This window comes from Chiloscyllium punctatum, chromosome 3 (assembly GCF_047496795.1).
Source record: "Chiloscyllium punctatum isolate Juve2018m chromosome 3, sChiPun1.3, whole genome shotgun sequence".
NCBI lineage: Eukaryota > Metazoa > Chordata > Chondrichthyes > Orectolobiformes > Hemiscylliidae > Chiloscyllium > Chiloscyllium punctatum.
In genome coordinates this window covers 140,853,006-140,875,369 of record NC_092741.1, presented here as the reverse complement: position 1 = coordinate 140,875,369, position 22,364 = coordinate 140,853,006, and the positions used below count along the sequence as shown (strand labels likewise).

General features: G+C 39.1%; 1 protein-coding gene across 1 annotated transcript in view; it reads right to left on the bottom strand.

The window, feature by feature from the left end:
• Positions 1-4,438, bottom strand: part of asap2a (ArfGAP with SH3 domain, ankyrin repeat and PH domain 2a) — a 195,080-nt gene extending 190,642 nt beyond the window's left edge. The window contains exon 1 of the mRNA XM_072561420.1: positions 4,075-4,438. Within this exon, the coding sequence (XP_072417521.1) occupies positions 4,075-4,200 (126 nt within the window). The 5' untranslated portion in view covers positions 4,201-4,438. The remainder of the gene's footprint in view (positions 1-4,074) is intronic.
• Between the last annotated feature and the right edge of the window lie 17,926 nt (positions 4,439-22,364).

The window sequence follows — 22,364 nt, the reverse complement described above, 5'->3', positions numbered from 1 at the left end:
CTCCAGTCTTCTATTTTAAAAGCAGAAAAATTCAACCAAGTGCACTTAGGAATTATGAAAGGTTTACACCTAGCTATTTGGTGGGAATCATTACAAAGGGATTCTTTCAGAGTCCATGTATTTCAGTTAAAAACTTACTATAAAAATTAAATATCAAATCAAATATACAAATCAAGTAGTCTAAATGGCTCAAAACACATTAAAATACACTTCAAGACTGCTGAAAAGTTTGTACCCAGATCATAAAATTTGGGCAGAGGAAAATAAAAATATGTGATTTTAGAAAAAAACCCTTAATTACTGTAATTTTTCTACTCTGTCGCAAACAGCTGCCTGTTCATTGATACACCATGTAAAAAACATGTTTTTAAAATAAAATTCTGCTTCTTCTCTTCATTTAGAAACATCAGTAAATAAGAAAACACAAGTTAATATGAAACAAAGTGTTGCATTTGTCTGGTCAAAGTTCTCCAAAGTCTGTTTATACAATCCTACAGATTTCAGCAACCGGCCATTTCATTCTACATAGAAAACCCATATTGGTATTTATATATACTCTCCCTTCTTGCATCTTCCAAATCTATTCTATTATAATACTAAGAATACAGCAGCTAATATAATTATGCACCATATGATGTAATTTATACATATTTCCATATGGAACAGTAGACTGTCAATCGTACAAATATGATCTATAAATAACAATGTTAACCACTGTATACAGTTCAGTGCATTATAAGTGACTATTCAAATACTAAATCAATTACACAACCAAACCCATCAATTTGACATAATTTGAATAATGTTATTTATAATATTTATAACGTGTTTTAAAATTATAAGTAGTAAACTCAAATAGGTGAGCAATGAATTACACAAAACTATTTTTGTCAGTCAGTAACACAAAGATAATTCCCAATATTCTATAAAGCAAAAGCTTTGACAGCTGATTATATTTGTGGTGCAAAGGAATACCTGGAAGGAAATGAAGGAGCATTTGGTGCATGGAAGTGTCACTTTGAATTATAAAACTTATAAAAATTCCCCATAAAAAGGGAGGACCACTAAAATATATTTCTGGCTCAGTCACATTTTTTCTCAGCAGGTTTAAAATCACATAATATCTCTTTCATAATTTATGGAGTTGGGCTAATTCACATTATTTAACTCTTACACTGAACAGTACACACTTCCACTGAAATTCGGTATTTGTTTTGCACTATGCCTGTCCTAGGTTTACTATCAATGGCATTTTCAAAAACAGACTGTGAAAACAAAAATAACACTGTGATACAGAATAAATCACTCATACGCTAACGTGATGCACAGAAAACCCAAGGCTGTAAAGAGTTTTCTATGTCAATCATTTGCACTATTAATTTTATTGTGGTATATGTTTCTCCTGTATAACAGTTAGTAGTTTATTGTTCTAGGATGTAATTTAATGAAATGGACAAGGTACACAACTAATTTTTCTTTAAATGCATGACTGAAATTTACTTCAAAATAACTTCAAAAATCTTGGCTAATTTGCAATGTGCACAATTCTTTACTTAGTATAAACCAAATGTAACATAGCACTATGTAACAAATACATAAAACCTAAAATGTTTTCCACAAGTAATTTATTACTTAAGTTTTCACTGTGAGGTACACATTGACTTTACACAATAAAATACCAGAAAGACGTAGAATATAGCATTGAAAGTAGACCATGCAATCCAATAGACCTGCTGCATCATTCAATTTGGTTATGGTGATCCTTGATCTGTGCTTCCCAAATCTTTTCCCACAGTAACCCAAATTTCAAGATTAGAAAACTGTTGTGACCTCTTAATGAGAGCTGAATGTGGGCATTGGGGAGGAGGATAACTGTGATGACAGAGGCTTGTTACAGGTGGAGCACAGCTGTCATGACTCGTCTGGATGTCCATCACTGCCACAACTGTATCAGAGCTCAAGACTTAAATTTCAACTTGCAACCATACTTGGGATCTGACACTGAGGAACATGGCTATATCTCAAAACCACACACCTGCTCTCACTCCATACCCCTTAATATCTAGCAGTCTCTTTCTTAAAGATGTTCAGTGACCTCACCCCCACGGCCTTCTGCGGTTACCAGCCTCAGTGAAGAAATTTACCTTCAGCAGTCTTTAATGGCCCATCCCATATCCTGAGACCATGATCCATTGTTCTAAATCCTCAAAACAAGGGAAACAATATCCTTGTATCCTAGTCTGTGCATTCATGTCAGAATGCAAGACTTCAATGGGAACCCCTCGCATTTTCCTAAATTCCAGTGGATACAGAACTAGCCCAGCCAACCTTCCCTCATATGACAATCCTGCTATCTCAGCAATCAATCTGGTGAACCTTTGCACTCACTCTTATAGCAAATAGGTCCCCATGATGTGGAGGTGCCAGTGTTGGACTGGGGTGGACAAAGTTAAAAATCACACAACACCAGGTTATAGTCTGACAGTTTTATTTGGAGGAATTAGCTTTCGGAGCACTGCTCCTTCATCAGGTGGTTGTCTGATGAAGGAGCGGTGCTCCGAAGGCTAGTGCTTACAAATAAAACTATTGGACTGTAACCTAGTGTTGTGTGATTTTTAGCAAATAGATCCTATGTATTAAAGAGAAATTATTTACTATGTAATTGCAACACACAAGAAATCAACATGTTTATAGGTGATGCTAAACAAACAGAATTGGCTTCTATTAATTGCAAGGCAGTGATTGTGTTACTGCAAGATGTTTGCAAACACAAGCAGACTTGTTTTTTCAGACCAAGCAGATGTTGCTTCAATGATTTCCATTTCCATTGTAATGGCAGAACAAGTGCCAAGTCTGATGGTACAGCATATATAAAGCTCAACTGCTGTTTGAACATCAAAATTGAATCTGTTAAAAACATGAGAGTAATTTAAGGAATTGCTTTACATTAAACTGGTTTTTAACACTCAGCTGTCAAACATTTATGTAATTTAAATTCAGTTCTACGCAACAATCTTGACTGAAGTTATAAAAAACGATCCATCAGACTAAATGATGGAAATACAATACCACTTTCTCATACTATTCACATATACTCTAATATGCAATATACCATACACCAGTAAATGCAGCTGTAAATGTGCTCATCCCAACCTATATCGTGTTAATCATAAATCCCTTTCAAAATACATATTTTTAGCCAGGCAGATATTTGTCTGAACAAAGACCAGTTTCATCCTGTCAGGCGCTTTTGTTTTTGTACCGATTAGAGACTGCAAAATTGTTTTGCCTGCCAAACTATGATCAGACAACTAATGTAATCACCGATAACAACACATCAGCAAATATACCCAAACCACGAAAATTATATTTCCTTCTTGGAAACATTTCGTTGCTTAAGACGTAAATACTGCGCTATTTGAGAGCTTGGCTTTCATTGCAGGTTCAGTAAGAGCACAGTTTTATTAGTGTATACTTGGCGACCGATGCAAAGCATCAATAAACAACTCTCCAAAAATATACTGCTTTAATAAGAGATTACAGTACGTTTCTCAAAGAAAACACGTTTTGTAAATCTCACGGCTGGCTGCAAAGTTTCATTTTAATCATGTTTAATAAAATGGAGATAATATAACCTGAGTAATGCCAGTACCACGGTTTGCACGGGGTCTCGAGCAAAAAAAGCACAATTGCCCAAATCAGCAGAAATAACTGAACTAAGAGTGTGCTGCGATCACCTCCATCCTTGTCCGATGCCCCATTTCCAAAGCATTGTTGTCCCTAGTAATGTTAATTCCTGCCCACTACCAGCTTCTCCCCCTCTCAGATTGTTCCCCCTCAGGTTCCCAAGACCGATTGTCAGTGTAACATTGGCACGGGTTAGCGTTTGACTGCCCACAGCCAGACTCTGGAGCTGGATTCCTTTGAAACAAATCGGATTTGGGAGTGAAATGACGGGGAGGGCGGAGGGAAGGGAGAGAGAGAGAGAGAGACGAAGGCTGGCGGCGAACGCTTACCAGCTCCTCGACCGATCGCTCATTTATTTTTTTTTGGGAGAAGTAGGACTGCACCTACCTCTTCCAAGGCAGCCACCGTGTTCTTGCACTGACTCATTTTGGTGGTGAAGCTGGAGGTAGTTGGAGATTTGTAGTCCTCGTTCGTCACGGTCACGAATTCCAACACTGTGATTTGGTCCGGCATCGTTAACTCCCACTTTTTTTTTCCCGATAACGGGCAGAAATCCCCTTCTCCGCGATGCTAGTTTTGGGTTTTCTTCTTCACATCGGTACTTGGATAGACAGTTAGTTTGTGTCGGTCGACGTGTGCGCGCAGAGACAACGCTCTGTTGAAAAGTTCAGCTTCGATTTCCAACCGACGCGATCCCAGCGCTCGAGCTCACACTGCTCGGGCCGTGACGTTGACAGAGAGGGTTGGGGGGGGGGCGGGAGAGACCGCCGAGCGCGCACGCGCTTCTCACAGCGCTCCGACTTTGACCATTTGCAGACGCGCCTTGCCTTTTTTTTTCTCAATGGGTATCTGAGGGGGTTGGAAAAGTAAGGCGCACGCGCGAGAATGGCTTGCAGGCTCTCCTTCGCTCGCGCTCTCACGCATCTCTCGGGACGAGGTGCGTTCAAGCGCATGCGCACACCGTCTCCCTTCGGTGGATGGGGCGGAGCGTGTGAACAATGAGCCAGGAAGCGGGTCTTTCCGGCACGTGGAATTGTATCAGGTTTGGGGAGGATTAGGGTTGTTATGAGAGAATGTTATATTTTTAAAATTACTCACTGTGGATTGGGATTAGTTTGCAGTCTATCACTTCCAGTGGAAGACCAACTATTGTTAATAACCATTGTAAGGCAAAATGACTAGAACCTTCAGCTTTTGTTGTTTTAATTTTGCCGCAATATTGGATTCTTTTAGGTGCCAGAATTTGGGAGATATTCTCAATTTTTTTCCACACACCTAAGGTACTTCGTCATGGGTGACCTTATAGGTGAATTATTCGATGCTGGAACTCAGAACTGCTTCCGCCCTCACTACGCATCGTTGGTAATGTTAGACACACTCAAAATAATAGGAAATTGCAACACCTGATTGGTGCATTTTTGATATGTCAAGTACTTATAAGGATATGTTGCAATGTACCACTGAGTACCTTAATCACCTGGCCTGGAGCACTCGATAATTGTGTGTGGTATGAACATTTGTGAGAAGTGATTCCAACATACTAGCTGTGCGGTTTATTGGTGTCCGCGCATTGACGTTGGAGTGCTGAAGAATTATTGCCTTGTGAGAGGTATCATCCTTCTCATGAGGTGTTAAACCGAGATGTCGGACTATCGAGTAATTCAAGTAAATTTTGAAGGAGAACCCGTTTCTTTAATCATAGAACAAAGAATGAGGGTGAAGAAAAGCAAAGGGGGAAAATGAGGATACAGTTTTAAAAATCAACGCTTTAAAAACCCTGAAAAGGATAATAGAAGCGTATCAATAATAACTTTTAAAAATAGTTATTAGTTTCGGGAAAAATATAGGAGGACGGGACTAATTGGATAACTCTTTCAAGGGCTTGGCTTACAGCACTGTTTAAAAGGAAGTTAGGGAGTTCATTCTTGCTGAAAAGTTTTGAAAATCTTGCTTATAATTATAAACAATTTGCATTTGATTAATGACTTCAATGTAGTGAAATGCATCAAGAAGCTTCAAAACAATTGTTCAAACAAAACTTAATATGGAACCACATAATGAAGTATTGGGACAGCTAACCAAAACAATTAGCACTGACAGCAGGCTCAGAGAAAAGTGAGAGGTGGAAGATATTGTGTAGTTTGCATAGAATCCCTACAGTGTCGAAGCAGGCTATTCAGTCCATCGAATCTACACCGAGCTTCCAAAGAGACGTAGACACCATCCCTGTCATCCTGCAGTTCCCATGGCTAACTCACCTAGCCTGCGTGTCCCTGGACACAATGGGCAATTTAGCATAGCCAGACCACCAAATCTGCACATGTTCGACTGTGGTAGGAAACTGGAACATCAGAAGAAGCTCACGCAGACACAGTGAGAATGTGCAACTGTCCTAGGGTGGAATCGAACAGCATTGAGACAGCAGTACATGGACAAGAGAGATCATAAGTTTTTGAAGGAGATGGGTGACAAAAGCAGATCTGAAGGTGAGCGAGCCAGACTTTGAAGAGATGGAATGTTTATGAGGGAATGGTTCTGAAAGAGTTAAAGTTGAAGTTGCATTTACACTGCCCAACCTGACAATATTACAGCGTTCGGGTAGCAAAATAGTCTTACGCGAAGTCCAAATTGAGATACACCTGATTCCTAATATTGTAGTTGTAATTAAGCCTAACCAGTTTATGTTAATTTTACCTTTGCTATGAAGCAGGCAGCAATGGTTGCTGATGAGGGAATTTGAGAGAGGCAATATTAAGCTACCTATACTCGTCTGTGGAAAATGAGAAGCAGGTTGCTGATCCAGGGCCAGCAATGCAGTGAGCCATAAATTGCAAAGGAGATCCTGAGCGTAAAGAAGGAATCATGTGCACCACGACACTGGATCACAACTTCCAGTGGGCCTGGCTCACCATTGCAGATCCAGTGACTAGAGGGTAGGTGGAGTATGAAATACCTGGAACAAGGTGCTGGGTCCACTACTTTTCTTCATTTATATAAATGATTTGGATGTGAGCATAAGAGATAGTAAATTTGCAGATGACACCAAAATTGGAGGTGTAGTGGACAGTGAAGAAGGTTACCTCAGATTACAATGGGATCTTGCTCCGATGGGCCAATGGGCTGAGGAGTGGCAGATGGAGTTTAATTTAGATAAATGCAAGGTGCTGCACTTTGGGAAAGCAGGATTTACACACTTAATGGTAAGGTTCTAGGGAGTGTTGCTGAACAAAGAAACCTTGGAGTGCAGGTTCATAGCTCCTTGAAAGTAGAGATAGGATAATGAGAAGGTGTTTGGGATGCTTTCCTTTATTGGTCAGAGTATTGAGTACAAGAGCTAGGAGGTCATGTTGCGGCTTTACAGGACATTAGTTAGGCCACGTTTGGAATATTGCATTCAATTCTGGTCTCCTTTCTATCGGGAGGATGTTCTAAAACCTGATAGGGTTCAGAAAAGATTCACAAGGATATTGCCAGAGTTGGAGGATTTGACCTATAGGGAGAGGTTGAATAGGCTGGGGCTGTGTTTCCTGAAGCATCGGAGGCTGAGGGGTGACCTTACAGAGGTTTATAAAATCATGAGGGGCATGGATGGGGTAAATAGACAAAGTCTTTTCCCTGGTGTGGGAGAGTCCAGAACTAGAGGGTATAGGTTTAAGGTGAGAGGGGAAAGATATAAAAGTGACCCAAGGGGCATCTTTTTACGCTGAGGATGGTATGTGTTTGTAATGGGCTGCCAGAGGAAGTGGTGGAGGCTAGTACAATTGCAACATTTTAAAAGCATCTGGATGGGTATGTGAATAGAAAGGGTTTGGAAGAATATGGCCTGGGTGCTGGCAAGTGGGACTAGATGAGGTTGAGATATCTAGTATGCATGGACGAGTTGGGCCAAAGGGTCTGTTTGCATGCTGTACATCTCTGACTCTAAGTGTAGTGATTGTCGGTTAATTCGGTGTTACCTCTTTGAATTGTCAAAGGAATATTACTGTGCCAATTGGTCCCACTCCTCTTTCTGAGTCTTATCTTATTCCCCTTTGATAGCTGTTTTTTCGAGATTAGATTAGATTCCCTGCAATGTGTAAACAGGCCCTTCCGCCCAACAAGTCCACACCAATCCTTTGAAGAGCAATCCACCCACACCCATTCTCCTACATTTACCCCTGACTAATCCACCTAATACTATGGACAATTTAGTATGGCCAGGAGCACCGGAGGAAACCCACGCAGTCATGGGGAGAATGTGCAAACTCCACACAGGCAGTTGCCCGAGGCGGGAATTGAACCCGGGCCCCTGGCACTGTGAAATTGTATCTACTAATGTTTCAGGAAACACTTTACACACTATCATAACTCACTTTTCCTCCTCATTTTGCCTCCGATTCTTTTCAGTTACTTTAAATGTTTGTCCTCTGGTCAATGTTCCTCCCTGCCAGCAGAAACAACAACTCCTTACTTACCTTGAATTCTGCTAAATTGTGCACACATTTGATATGATTTTCTTACTTTCTCTGCTTTAAAGAAGAATAAACTCAGCTATTTTCTCAAGTAAGTGTTACACCATAGTGATAGACAAATGAGTCTTAGTCAGTATTTAATATATACTGCTTGAAACCATTTGTCAAAACATTTGGAAAAGCAATAAACTTGTATCAATTGAAACAAATAACCTCATTATTAGGTAATACAAGTGCCTCCTGTTAAGGTTTTAGTAGCATATTCTACCATTGATACTTAGACAGGCTTTGGATTCAGCGTTTTAAAAAAAAAAGACAATTAATGGCAACAGACTAGCTCAACTGAAAGCTACCAATAGTTTAAAACCAAGAGTTAGGACATGGTGAGATCATGCAGACTCAAATTCCATTTGACCCCAAAAGAAAACAAATATTATTGAGACTAGTGCGTTTGCCACTTTAGGAACATTACTGCTTTTAATGTGACAACTGATAACAATCAGTAGAAGTGGGAGCTGGAGTGTAAGGTGAAAACAGTCTGAAAGAAGACCTTCATCTCCTTCACTTCAAAGTGGTAAGAGGTCCAGGGAAAAACTTGTGGCATTGGAAAAGAGTCAAAGCTGGCGACAGGGAAGAGGCAAAGATCTTAGAGGAGGAGGCTGTGTAGGAAACAATTAAAGGCTCAAGAAGTAAAAAAAAAAGAGATCTATGAAAGAATATGGGGAAAAAAGTTTCCAATCTGCTGCAAAAACCAAGCATGGAAGGAAATGGAATGAAAAGAAAGTTTGCGCATGTCAAAACTAGCATTGTTGCCATCACAAATCAGCTGTACAAGGCACAACTGCAAAGAACTAAGTAAGGATCAGAAAATAATTTATGCCATGTACACAGTAGCAAATGACTGCAAACTATAACTAAAGCCATAGCAGGAAACATTTAGAGGGCGTTTCTGAACCTTTAGATTTTGGAATATGGCAGCTGGCTACTGTGGAAAAAGAAGGTATTTAGACTTCCCACACCAGTTCTCATCATGAAAGATGTGTTAAAACAAAAGTATTGTTCTGCCTTTATGAAAGAAGCCAGATTGGAATCTCCTCTTGGACATGTAGATCTCTTATGTTGAGTAAAAATGAAAAAAACAGAGAGGTAATCCTAGGAAAATTCAGCCCCTTGGAGAAAACATTTCTATGATACCAAATTGCTCAAAAATTAAGTATCAAACCTGACACTGAACAAGGTAATAAACTATTGTATTCAGTGGGTCTTATAGTGGAAGATACTGTAAAAGGCCAAATATGAAAGGAAGTCCTCAACTTTAGTTAATGTTTTGAAGGCCTTGATGGCTATTTTAATCTCAGAATGAATATAATTCTTGAACCAGCAAGATTTAATAGAAGAATTCAGATTTCAAACAACTTAATCAACGAACACTACAAAAGCTATATCTACCCATGGACTTTTCAACTCAGAATTCAAAAGGGGCAACATTATATTGGAGTTTTTAAAGAGCTTTTGTCATAGAGTCATAGAGATATACAGCATGGAAACAGACCCTTTGGTCCAACCCGTCCATGCCAACCAGATATCCCAAACCAATCTAGTCGCACCTGCCAACACCCGGCCCATATCCCTCCATTCCTACTTATATACCCATCCAAATGCCTCTTAAATATTGCAGTTGTACCAGCTTCCACAACATCCTCTGGCAGCTCATTTCATACCCGTACCACCCTCTGCGTGAAAAAGTTGCCCCTTAGGTCCCTTTTATATCTTTCCCCTCTCACCCTAAACTTGTGTCCTCTAGTTCTAGATTCCCCCACCCCAGGGAAAAGACTTTGCCTATTTATCCGATCCATGCTCCTCATATTTTGTAAACCTCTATAAGGTCACCCCTCCGCCTCCAACGCTCCAGGGAAAACAGCCCCAGCCTGTTCAGCCTCTCCCTATTGCGCAACTCCTCCAACCTTGGCAACATCCTTATAAATCTTTTCTGAACCCTTTCAAGTTTCACAACATCTTTCCGATAGGAAGGAGACCAGAATTGCACGCAATATTCCAACAGTGGCCTAACCAATGTCCTGTACAGCCACAACATGACGTCCCAACTCCTGTACTCAATACTCTGACCAATAAAAGAAAACATACCAAACGCCTTCCTCACTATCCTATCTACCTGTAACTCCACTGTCAAGGAGCTCGAACCTGTACTCCAAGGTCTCTCTATTCAGCAACACTCTCCATGAACCTTACCATTAAGTGGATAAGTCCTGCTAAGATTTGCTTTCCCAAAATGCAGCACCTCATATTTATCTGAATTCAACTCCTCAGCCCATTTGCCCATCTGGTCAAGATCCTTTGTAACCGGATCCTTCACTGTCCACTACACCTCCAATTTTGGTGTCATCTGCAAACTTACTAACTGTACATCTTATGCTCGCATCCAAATCATTCATGTAAATGACCAAAAAGTAGAGGACCCAGCACCGATCCTTGTGGCACCCAACTGGTCACAGACCTCCAGTCTGAAAAACAACCCTCCACCACCACCCTCTGTCTTCTACCGTTGAGCCAATTCTGTATCCAAATGGCTAGTTCTCCCTTTATTGCGTAAGATCTAACCTTGCTATAATTAGTCTGCCATGAGGAACCTTGCTGAACGCCATATAGATCACATTTACCCCTCTGCCCTCATCAATCCTCTTTGTTACTTCTTCAAAAAACTCAGTCGAGTTTGTGATACATGATTTCCCAGGCACAAAGCCATGTTGACTATCCCTAATCAATCCTTGCCTTTCCAATACGTGTACATCCTGTCCCTCAGGATTCCCTCCAACAACTTGCCGACCACCGAGGTCAGGCTCACTGGTCTGTAGTTCCCTGGCTTGTCCTTACCACCCTTCTTAAACAGTGGCACCATGTTAGCCAACCTCCAGTCTTCTGGCACCTAACCTGTGACTATCCATGATACAAATATCTCAGCAAGAGGCCCAGCAATCACTTCTCTAGTTTCCCACAGAGTTTTAGGGTATACCTGATCAGGTCCTGGGGATTTATCCACCTTTATACGTTTCAAGACATCCAGCACTTTCTCCTCTGTAATATGGACATTTTGCAAGGTGTCACCAACTATTTTGCTATTTTCTATATCTTCCGTATCCTTTTCCACAGTATATACTGATGCAAAGTACTCATTTAGTAACTCCCCCATTTTCTGTGGCTCTATACAAAGGCCACCTTACTGATCTTTGAGGGACCCTATTCTCTCCCTAGTTATCCTTTTGTCCTTGATGTATTTGTAAAAACCCTTTGGATTTTCCTTAATTCTATTTGTCAGATTTAACTTTGTGGAAAAGCTATTCTAATTGTAATGGAATGAGAGACCACAAATGCATTCAGATCATGTGAGAAGGCAAATCTTATCTCAATAAACCAGCATTCACTTTATAGGAATGGACAGTCTGAAGTGTATTGTGTTGAAGGATGACCAGGATAAAAGGTCCAACCTTAAGGAAAGACAGAATTTTGAAACCAAAGCTGACTTACTCATATACAACAGAAAGCTAGATCCAGCCTCTCCTTGGGAAGATCCTTTGGGGAAAAAAATACACTGGAAACAATAGATATTGCCAAGTGTACCAACACTCAGTCAGCATTGTGTCAGCCAGAGGTCTGAAAAGACAATTGAACATCTTATAACTCATTGTGAAACCAACAATTGCACAGTGTTGTCAGGCCTGAGAAACACCCCTATTGTCACTGAAGACAGTCCGAAAAGAAAATCCAAAAGAAGCAAACAGTGAGAACAACAATGAGCAGTGCACCTCACTTGAGCTAACTGATGAATCTTTGACTGAAGTTGTTTCGATGAAAGAGCAGTCTGCTGAACAAGTTAAGACGGGGCAAGTGTCAATGCCAGTGACAAATAAAATGTTGAGTGAGCAACCATCCTCCAGGATCATGACTAAGGATGGGAAAGCAGCCAGTTTATCAGCAGGACAACTACAGAGGGAAAATGAAACCATCCAAACAAATTGAGAAGTTGAAGTAGAGAGCTTTTATGCTCCAGCTCCGACATATCGGTAGATAGAGGGGAAAGGTTTGCTTGACCAGAATGAATACCAACTGCATGCTATAGTATGGAAGCCAGAGTAATGTCCACACATTGACAATATGGTTCAAAAGAAGAAATGGTATGGTCTGAAAATTCAAGAAATTATAAAAGAAGAGTACCCACTGAATTCAAAAAGTAATTGGTTTGTCTAAAAATATAGGACTGAGCAAAGAAAAAAATTGCACCAACAAAGCAGCTATACTCCATGATGAACATTCCTGAGATTAAAAGTTATGGGACAATTACGTGAGTTAGCAAGGAAGAGTTCACATGCAAAGGAAATTAGGGAAATCAAGGATACTCAAATAAGGCAATGGCCTGACATTTGGATTCAGTAGGAATGACATCCGCTTCAAAGGACATCCAAGATTAAAGATTCTCCCGCAGAGAAATGGTTCATAGAATAATTAAGATCAGCATCAAAGTCACAATCAACCGTTCTGAATCAAAAGTCCTCCCAGTCTTCCAAGTCAGATGAATTGTAATCTGGAAGCATTGTGTAACCTCCAGACTCCCTATGTTTGTGAAGTTAGAGACTTGCATTGAAATGCGAATCAATAGTAATGTCATAGTATAGACATTAAAGGAAAATTGTCTGTTAACTAAAGGCTAAGTGAGGTCTCTTCTTTACACACGAACATGATGGGTAAGATCAGGTATAATAGCAATATCAAAACCCTTGAGTTCCACAGTGAGGTCAAGACAGGTTATGTTCTTGCTCTGACTCTCTTCCGCACATACATCTTTTTGCTGATATCGTATGCCTTCAGGTCAAGCACAGCATATGTCTGATTATCTACCAGAACTGATGAGAACCTGTTCAACTTTACTTACTCTCTTGAGATTCTAGAAAAAGATGTGCCAAGCCTTATAAAAGCGTTGCTGTATGCTGACGATGATACAATGGCATTCCACAAGTGCAACACCTTCAGTGGAAAATGGACAGACTTTGTCAGACCTGTATAGTGTTTCATTTGGCGTCAGAAAGAAAAATAGCATGATCCAAACTATTGCCATATTACTGTCAGCATTGACGACATGACATTGAAGGTTGTTAATAGCTTCCCATATCTGTCAGTTTTTTTGAAATCAACACACACATTACAAAAATTGTGGCTATATTAGCCATGATGAGTGACAGTGTGTGGAACAACGGTAACATGGCCATGAATACCAAAATGCATGTTTACCCAGCCTGCATCTCAGTGTACTCCTCTGTAGTGTTGAGAGCTGGACAACATATGCTAGGCAGAAGAAAAAAAGACAAACAGCTCCTATCTTCGCAGCTTCAGATACATCTTTGGTGAACCGGCCTTGTCAGATGATACCAATTCAGAAATATTGGTGAGCTCTATGTTCAGTTCATAGAGTCCTTACAGTGCAGATAGAGGCCATTGGACCCATCAAGTCTGCACCAATTGTCCAAAGACCCCATGCCCACTGCCCTACCCTATCCTCATAACCCCGCATTTACTATGGCCAATCCATTTAACCTGCACATTTTTTGGACTGTGGAAGGAAACCAGAACATCTGGCAGAAACCCATACAGACACAGGGAGAATATCCAAACTCCACACAGACAGCTACCCAAGGCTGGAATTGAACCCGGATCCCTGCGCTGTGAGGGATCCACCAACATACATTCATTGCTCAGCATTTTTTGGATGGATGATTGCTGTAAAACCAAAAGCCTTCTCTGTGGTGAATTTGTCACAACCTCCTTGTGACCTCTACTGCAAAGACATGTGTAAACAAGAAATGAAGATAGTGGACATTAACAAGGCAGATGCAGTCACTGATATCCATAGTCACTGATATCCGTAAACTCTAGTAGCTCACTGGAAGTACTCGTAAGAGCTGAGCAGAAGCAGAAAGCTTAACTAGCAGTTTTGAGGGTCCAGAGAAAACAATGGCCAATGAAACATGCATTTTCTGAGCCTCTTTAACTTCCTATGAAGCATGTGCAGCTGACACTGCAATATCAAGTGGGCTTTTGAGCTAAGCCCGGTGATGCTCAACTCAATTGAAATCTATTGTCTTACAAAATAGATTCTTGCTATTGAATTGCTTTTGTGTGGCAAATGAGTGTGAAAATGAGCTGATTCATATTTGAGTAGGAGCCATCAGCTTGTTTTACTTGCACTTTGCTGCTCAAAATTCTTGTCTGGCATTCCAACTTGCTAGAAATACAAGCATATAACAATGCAAGAGCAATGAGAAATTTGGGATATTGGTGAAAAACCTAAATTGTCCAACAAGTTCTGGAGGCTAGGAATAAAACTTTTCATGGTCCACAATGTTTTATCATCTGCATAGCAGCAAGATCAATATGAGACCATCATCTCAGTGCTAAGAGAAGTGCAGAGATAATGGTTGCTTAGTGAGTAATAGGAGCATGGTTCTGTGTAGAGGACAGAAAATTGGGGAGGGGAAAAAAAAAGAACGAAATGAACTTTCATTCAAAGTACATGGAAATGCTTGTTAAAATCTGAAGTATGGTAATGCAATTAATTGTAGGGAAAATAAGTTCTGACAGCTGTCTACCCCTGTCACTGCTAATGAGGGGGAATGTACTGCACATTGCATTTGTTCAAAATCATTAATGGTTTTGAAACATTAAATAAGGAAAAATCATTTAAATTGCTAGAAGGTAGGATCAGACCGGCTAGCTCTTTTAATTGACATAAACAACCACAGAATAGCCTCCCTATGTGTCATGTTTCTATGTTCAGTTTTATGTTTCTTAAGGTTCAGTAACTAGGTGACATATATTTAATGTTATTGGCATTGTTATGACCTGGAATGCACTGCCAGAGAAGATGATGGGAACAGATTTTACAGGGACATTCAACAGGACACCTGATAAATACTTCAACAGAAAAAAATACAGCTGTATGGGGAAATGAATAGGCGAATGGAATTAATTGATCCAGGCTAGCACAGAGCCAAAACAGATTAATGGGCCAAGAGCCTACCTTCTATGCTGTATCATTCTGTGAACATTGGGACCAAAGTTAAGTTGTCAGACAAAATTTACAAGAACTTGTAAGCATAGAGTTGATCTTTTGTTTGGAAAATAAACAGCATAAACTGTTGAATGAGTGTCAAAAAGCTGTTTTATATTGGGGATAATTTCAGTGCCAGTGAATTCTAAAGTTGATAATACAAAAATAATTGTGATCTGCTATGATTTATTAAATTAATTGAAGCTGGAAATGAACATTGTGATTAACATTGTTAACATACTTATACATTACTATCCTCTGCACATAATCAGAATCCTTTAAATTTTAAAGATAAAAATAAAAATTGGATAAATGCTCCCTGATGGTTCAGTCAATTTATCCATTTAGTATTTGATTTGTTGAAAGTCTAATGCTATTTATTGTAATCAATGGTACAGGTTATCAGTTCAGTTAAAGATCATTAAAACATTGCTGCAGTATTTTATTACAGTACTAGTGCCATCAGGGTCAAATTCATGAGGCATTTCAGCTTTATAAATTTATCCTGTAGTAGAAGCAGGATGTAACTGAGTCATACAAATTAGAACGTCACTGGTTTAATTCCATGCTATGAGGTTGGCAGTTCTGACTAAACGTTCAGCATATCATTGGTGTAACACATGTTAAAAATAAGATTTTATACATAGCACGATTGAGATAAACTCTGCTCAAAAGGCTATATTTTTAAGACAGAAGGACTGGAAAATGTTAATTAGGTTCAAACGTCTAAACCTATGCTGGAGACAAGGCAAGATGGTTTAGCATTTCTATAAATTGCTACCTCAATCTCTATCATTTGAACGCTACAATGATCAGTGCTTAATTAGGTTGTGGATTGATCTTTTGGGAGCTTGTAGGTAATCAGTTTAACTAAGAGTTAAAACTGGAGTCAGACTGAAAGATGGAAAAATGGGAGGTCGCGGAAATAATTTGGGATAAAGGATAAAATGTAGAGTACGAGTTCTGTTTCAACTCAGGTAAGGCCCTCTACTAAGATGTGAAAGAATACATGCTAATTATTATATATTATACAAAGACAAGAGGAATTAGGTGCATGTGCAACTATGCAACTATTTCCCCTGTGCGTTTATGTGAAAAAGGAACAAGCATCAGAACTTTGTGGGAGGCTTGGGAAGAGTTGCTGAGCTCCTTGCTCAGATATTTGTGTCAACAACAGCCATGGGTGAGGTGCCAGAAGACTGGAGGTTGACTAATGTGATGCCATTACTTAAGAAAGGCTGTAAAGAAAAGCCAGGGAACTATCGACCTGTGAGCCTTATGTCAATGGTGGGTAAGTTGTTGGAGGGGATTTTGTTGGACAGGATTTGAAAAGGCAAGGACTGATTTGGGATAGTCAACATGGCTTTGTGTATGGGAAATCATAGAAAATTGATTGAGTTTTTTGAAGAGGTGACCAAGAAGATTGATGAAGGCAAAGCGGTAGACATTGTCTATGTGGACTTCAGCAGAGCATTTGACAAGGTTCTGCAGGGTAGACTGGTTAGTAAGGTTAGATCACATGGGATCCAGAGGGAGCTGGCTAATGGATACAAAATTGGCTTGAAGGTGGGAGACAGAGGGTGGTGGTAGATGGTTGCTTTTTCGACCTGAGGCCTGCGACCAGCAGTGTGCCACAAGGATCAGTGCTGGGTCCACTGCTTTTCATCATTTATGGAAATAATTTGAATGTGAATATATATATGGTCTGGTTAGTAAGTTTACAGATGACACCAAAATAGGTGGTGTAGGGAAGAAGATTATCTCATAGCACAATGGGACCTTGATCAATGGGCCAATGGGTATTCACTGCACATAAATGTATTAGAAGTAGGAATTCGCCACAAGACAACATGAAATTAAACATGCCAAAACACACGCACCGCTGATTTCAATTCCCCTGCAGGAAAACAAAATTTCATCTCTTATTCAATTCAATCACCCTTCATGGCATATTTTGCACTTTGCAGGTTCTATTAAGTCCTCGCCTGAGTATGTAGACATCAAGTAAGTGCAAGATTGAATTTCATTGTTGATAATCTTGTCTGCTTCAATTTTCTAACTGCTTTCTTTACTCCAAATACATTTTATTTTGTCTTCAAAATTTCTTAAAGTACTTCACAGTCATTTACATAAATGACTTAGATGAGAACATAGGAGGTATTGTAGGTTTGTGGGTGACATGAAAATTGGTGATATAGTGGACAGTGAGGAAGATTTTCTAAGATTACAAAAAGATCTTGATCAATTGGGTCAATGGGCTGAGGAGTGGCAGATGGAGCTTAATTTGGATAAATGCAAAGTATTTCATTCTGGTAAAACAAACAAAGGCAGGTCTTATTAATGTTCCGGTCCTGGATAGTCATAAAGTCGCTAGAACAGAGGGATCTACGGGTTCAGGATTGTAATTCTTTGAAATTTGCATCAAAGGTGGACAGGGTGGTTAAGAAGTTGTTTAGTACACTTGCCTTCAATGCTCAGACATTTGAGTATAGGAGTTGGAATGTTATGTTGAGGTTGTACAGGATATTGGTAAGACCTGTTCTGGAGTACTGTGTGCGGTTCTGGTCGCCCTGTTATAGGAAGGATATTATTAAACTGGAGAGGACTCAGAACGGATTTACCAGGATGTTGCCAGGAATGTAAGGTTTGAGTTATAAAAATAGGCAGGGACTTTTTCACTGTAGTGTAGGAGGTTGAAGGATGACTTTATAGAGGTTTAAAAAATCATAGATAAGGTGAATAGCAAAGGTCTTTTCCCTAAGATGGGTGAGTTCAAAGCTAGGAGACATATCTTTAAGGTAAGAGGAGAAAGATTTAAAAAGGACATGAAGGGCAAAAATTTTAAGCACAGAGTTATTCGTGTGTAGAATGAACTGCCAGAGGAAGTGGTGGATGCAGATGCAGCTACAATGTTTAAAAGACATTGGGATAAGTATACGAATAGGAAAGGTTTGGAGGAATATGGGCCAAGCACAGGGAGGTGGGACTGGTTTAGTTTGGGAATATGGTCAGCATGAACTAGTTGAACTGAAGGGTCTGTTTCCATGTTGTATAACTCTATAACTATGACAAGTTATTTTTGAGGTGCATACAATATGACATACAAAGCTCAAGGCTGAAATATGAAGTATAGTACTTTTGGTGAAATAGTAAGAAGCGCCTGGAAACTATGAAACAGTAATTGTTCAAGAGTTAATGCCTTAATGAAAGCAAAAAAAGGAAGGTGGGCACAGAACCTCAATATCGACTTCTCGTACATATTTGTCACTGATTGTAGCCTCTTTTTAAATCTGGATTTTTATTTTTAAGTTTCATTAACCGCTTCTCCCCCTTACCCCACCCCCACCACCTTCCCATTGGCTTTCCCTCCCCTGTCTGTAATATGTTTTGATTGGAGTGGTGCTGGAAAAGCACAGCAGGTCAGGGAGCATCCGAGGAGCAGGAAAATCGATGTTTCAGGCAAAAACCCTTCATCAGGAATCTCGACTGATGTCTGGAAATTAAAATCTACAGATATCTCTCAGCATAAGCACAAAGCTGTTTGCATAGTGATGTTTTCTCAAAGCAGTCCTGTTGACTATTGAACTCTGACTCTTGCCAAACCAATACATAGATGCGTTTCTTCACTTTGCATGACATGAATAACTTGCACAATGAGTTATGTTCTGAATTACTCATTGAAAGACACCCACTTATTACAATATGATTCATAATTAATATGACTTAAGGGAGACTGTAACCAGCAATCACGTCCTGCAATGAACCCTTGCTTGTCAGTAAGCAAAATTACAACCATTATTGATGTAAAACAAATGGACTGGATTGCCTTATATTGACATTTTCTCCATCTTAGAAAATTGAAGACTGTGATACCTCATCCATACCCTGATGGTGATCTAATTAAATTAGGATACTGGTATATTGTGGAAGCCTGCATTATCCAACCATGGCCCAGTTATACACATTTCACAGTCCTAGCAGTGCAGGAGTGACGTATTATGTTCCTGCCCTGGAATATTTAATCATCAATGCCCATACTTATGTCTGGACGGAGGTTATTCAAGCATTATTTTCAAGGGACTTATCATGTTGTGACCAATCCCGTGGTGAAGGCCCCCAATTTGTTATGAGTCTAGATTGAATATCACCAAAGTATTATTCTCCTGACTAAGGAGGGATGACCTGACTCCTCTTCCTTACTCAACACCTCCTCTGGTTAGTTGCAACAAGCTTAATTTTATAAAAGATCTTTTCCCTTGTGAACAACTTTTTCCATACCAAATATATGCATATGTGTTTTAAAAAGAAGCAATTTAGCCAGGATTTCTTGAACTTATTAGCTGCTAAAATGGTAGAAGAAATAACAAAACACACAGATTAGAGATGAGAGGTGGGTCCATTGTGAAGTGTTGCAGGCAGATGACTCCAATAACACTGATGTCTGTTGAATGATAATTTAAAGATTTTTGGTTCTACACTTAGCTGAAAGGAGTTTGTCCATTTCCCTTAAACAGTGGCATTGATGACTTGACTTCTCTTCAACAATAAGACCTTATTTCATTTACTGTGCACACGTGGGGGCATCTGGTGGAATTTTTAAGCTATACCCTTTCACAGTATACTTTAGGACTGTGGAACTTGAACCCCGAACTACATTATCTATGCTCACATTTACCTTCCTTTTAATTCATATCATGTCTGCAGTCTGGGACACAACACACAGGAGATTACATTTCAGTTTTTTTTTTGAAGGGCATCTCTCCCTTTGAAATGTTGCTGTTTGAATTTTCTTTGGCACTCTTCAGGTGCAGCATTCAATGAATCCTCTTGGGACTCAATACAGTCCACACAAGGATATTAGATAGCTACTGAATTTACATTCTTAGCCATCTTTTGGTGTGTATATCTTTAAAAAACATGTTTTGTACTCAATATATTTGTAATTCAGGACTATAATCCATTTTTATGACAATCAACATAAGATTAATGAATCTGCCAATAGTTCCACTTTTATATTGGAAACATAAATGTGATTAATCTCAAGTCTCACTAGCAACTAGTCATATATTTATATCTTCACATTTACAAATATTCTGAAAAATTAATTGCCTTGATTTTGTGGTCATAATAACAAGGAATATTACAGTCCAAAGGTTGATTGCCAGGATTCTACATTTCTCACAGGTTGCACTGTTGCTTCACCTTTAGACTGAGTAAAAGGGAAAAAAAATCCATTAAATGGTTACAACTTTCATTCTTGGGCTGTTAATTTTAGTGTAAAAGTTTTTGGAGACATTGCATCTTGTTGACTGAGCTGTAACAAGATTTTTAATGGTGCTGTAATTTCACAATTACTCCTAAATACCCTCACTGTTCCTGGAAATTTAATTTTATATTTATAAAGTGTTAGGTTTCTCCATTATTGGGTAACTTACATTAATAGAAATACATTTAGTTGTATTGATATTTTAGCTTCTATCTAAATCCAATCTCATTAATTTCACTATCTGAAATTTTAAGTGAAAAATGAGGGATTTTTCTTCTTTGTTTGTTGTCTTTGAGAATACTGTTATGTTATCAGCTGATTATACTGTTTGCTGACTCAATTGCATCTAATGCCTTGAAATTCTGTTGACTTGTGCCAGATTTAAACTTTATTAGGAAAAGAGAAGTCCATGCCAAATTGCTGGACTGTTCTTGGCAGCAATCGTTTGGGTCAGCAATGCGTATCCTTCCTTCAACTGCAAAATCTGGCTCATTATTTATTTGAACATGTGTCCCAGTGTGATTGCCCTTTCCACAATGTATTAGAATAACTAAAATATTTTTGCATTTCATATGTATTTTTTATTTTTCTTGTACCAATTTACATCAACGTAAAATGTATTTTCTTTATTTGTCCAGACTCTGTTGAATGTCACCCGTCTCCTATACTTTAGTCAACTGAACACATTTTTTGATGATGCTCAAACATTTTCATGTGCAGTCTGCAGACTACTGCATTATAGGGCAGGTGGTGTTTGAAGTGTCAAATAAATGAATTGCTTGAAGGAGGAAGCAGTGGTCACTTTCTGCTGCCTGGACGTGGTCTCTGTGTGCTCTTGATGTTTCTCAAGATATCCAGTGCGTTTGCTAGAGTTAGAATACATTAAGAACTTAAATTGAATGAATACCAGAAATCCAAAATAAACCTCTCTCAAAACTCCAAATAACTATTATTTTTCAGATGCACCTTTTCATTTATCATATCATCCTTTAGATTCTCAAGGCAGTTTTTAGCCGTGCAAGCCATTTTTGTCTTTTAATTTTTTTTCACTTTTGCATTCATGTGCATAAAGTTCTAGATAGAGTTTTGAGATTTATTCCCTGCAACAATAATAATTTCCTGATTCATCTCTCTCATTTTTTTATGAATATTGAGGTAATGTTCCAGTCTTCAGGAAGTTATGAAATGCTAAAAACGACATAGCATTCTACTTAAATTGTCTGGTGAATTTCTTGAAGTTTCTAGATGTTTCTCACCTTTACCAGTCACCTTGCAGAATTTTTTTTAATGAGTCTGTACACAGTTTAATTACGTATAGGTCTTGGTACTGAGAATTTCAACTTTTTTTTAGTACCATCACTCTAATGAGAGAAGTTTGGATCCTGGGTTGTGGGGTTTATTCCTATAATGAACTGTATGACTGAGTCTTGGTGTGAGTGCATTTTCTCAATAATGAACTTAATAAAAATTCTGAGTTGTGGATAATAACATCACTCCTGGCAGCCACAGCATCAGTCTAAGAATGAAGTTGCCAGACATTGAAAAGTTTGGCAGGAACACGCAGCGACGAATCAGTAAATCAGTTCATTGTGCAGCTTTGTGGCACTGGATTCTTCTGAAAAAAGAGAGTGACTGAATGCTGTTCTGTGATGTATTTAAAATTGTTCAATTTAGCAGAAAAAGAATGGGGTTCTTGACAAGGATTTGCAATGCTTAGCTGAATGTTTTTTCTTAGCATAGCAAAAATGAGATATTTCAACATTTTGTGGGCTATCGATATGCAATTGAAGTACAGTAAAATTTGAACTCAGAAACAAGCAAAGAGTACAGAAGATTTTAGGTT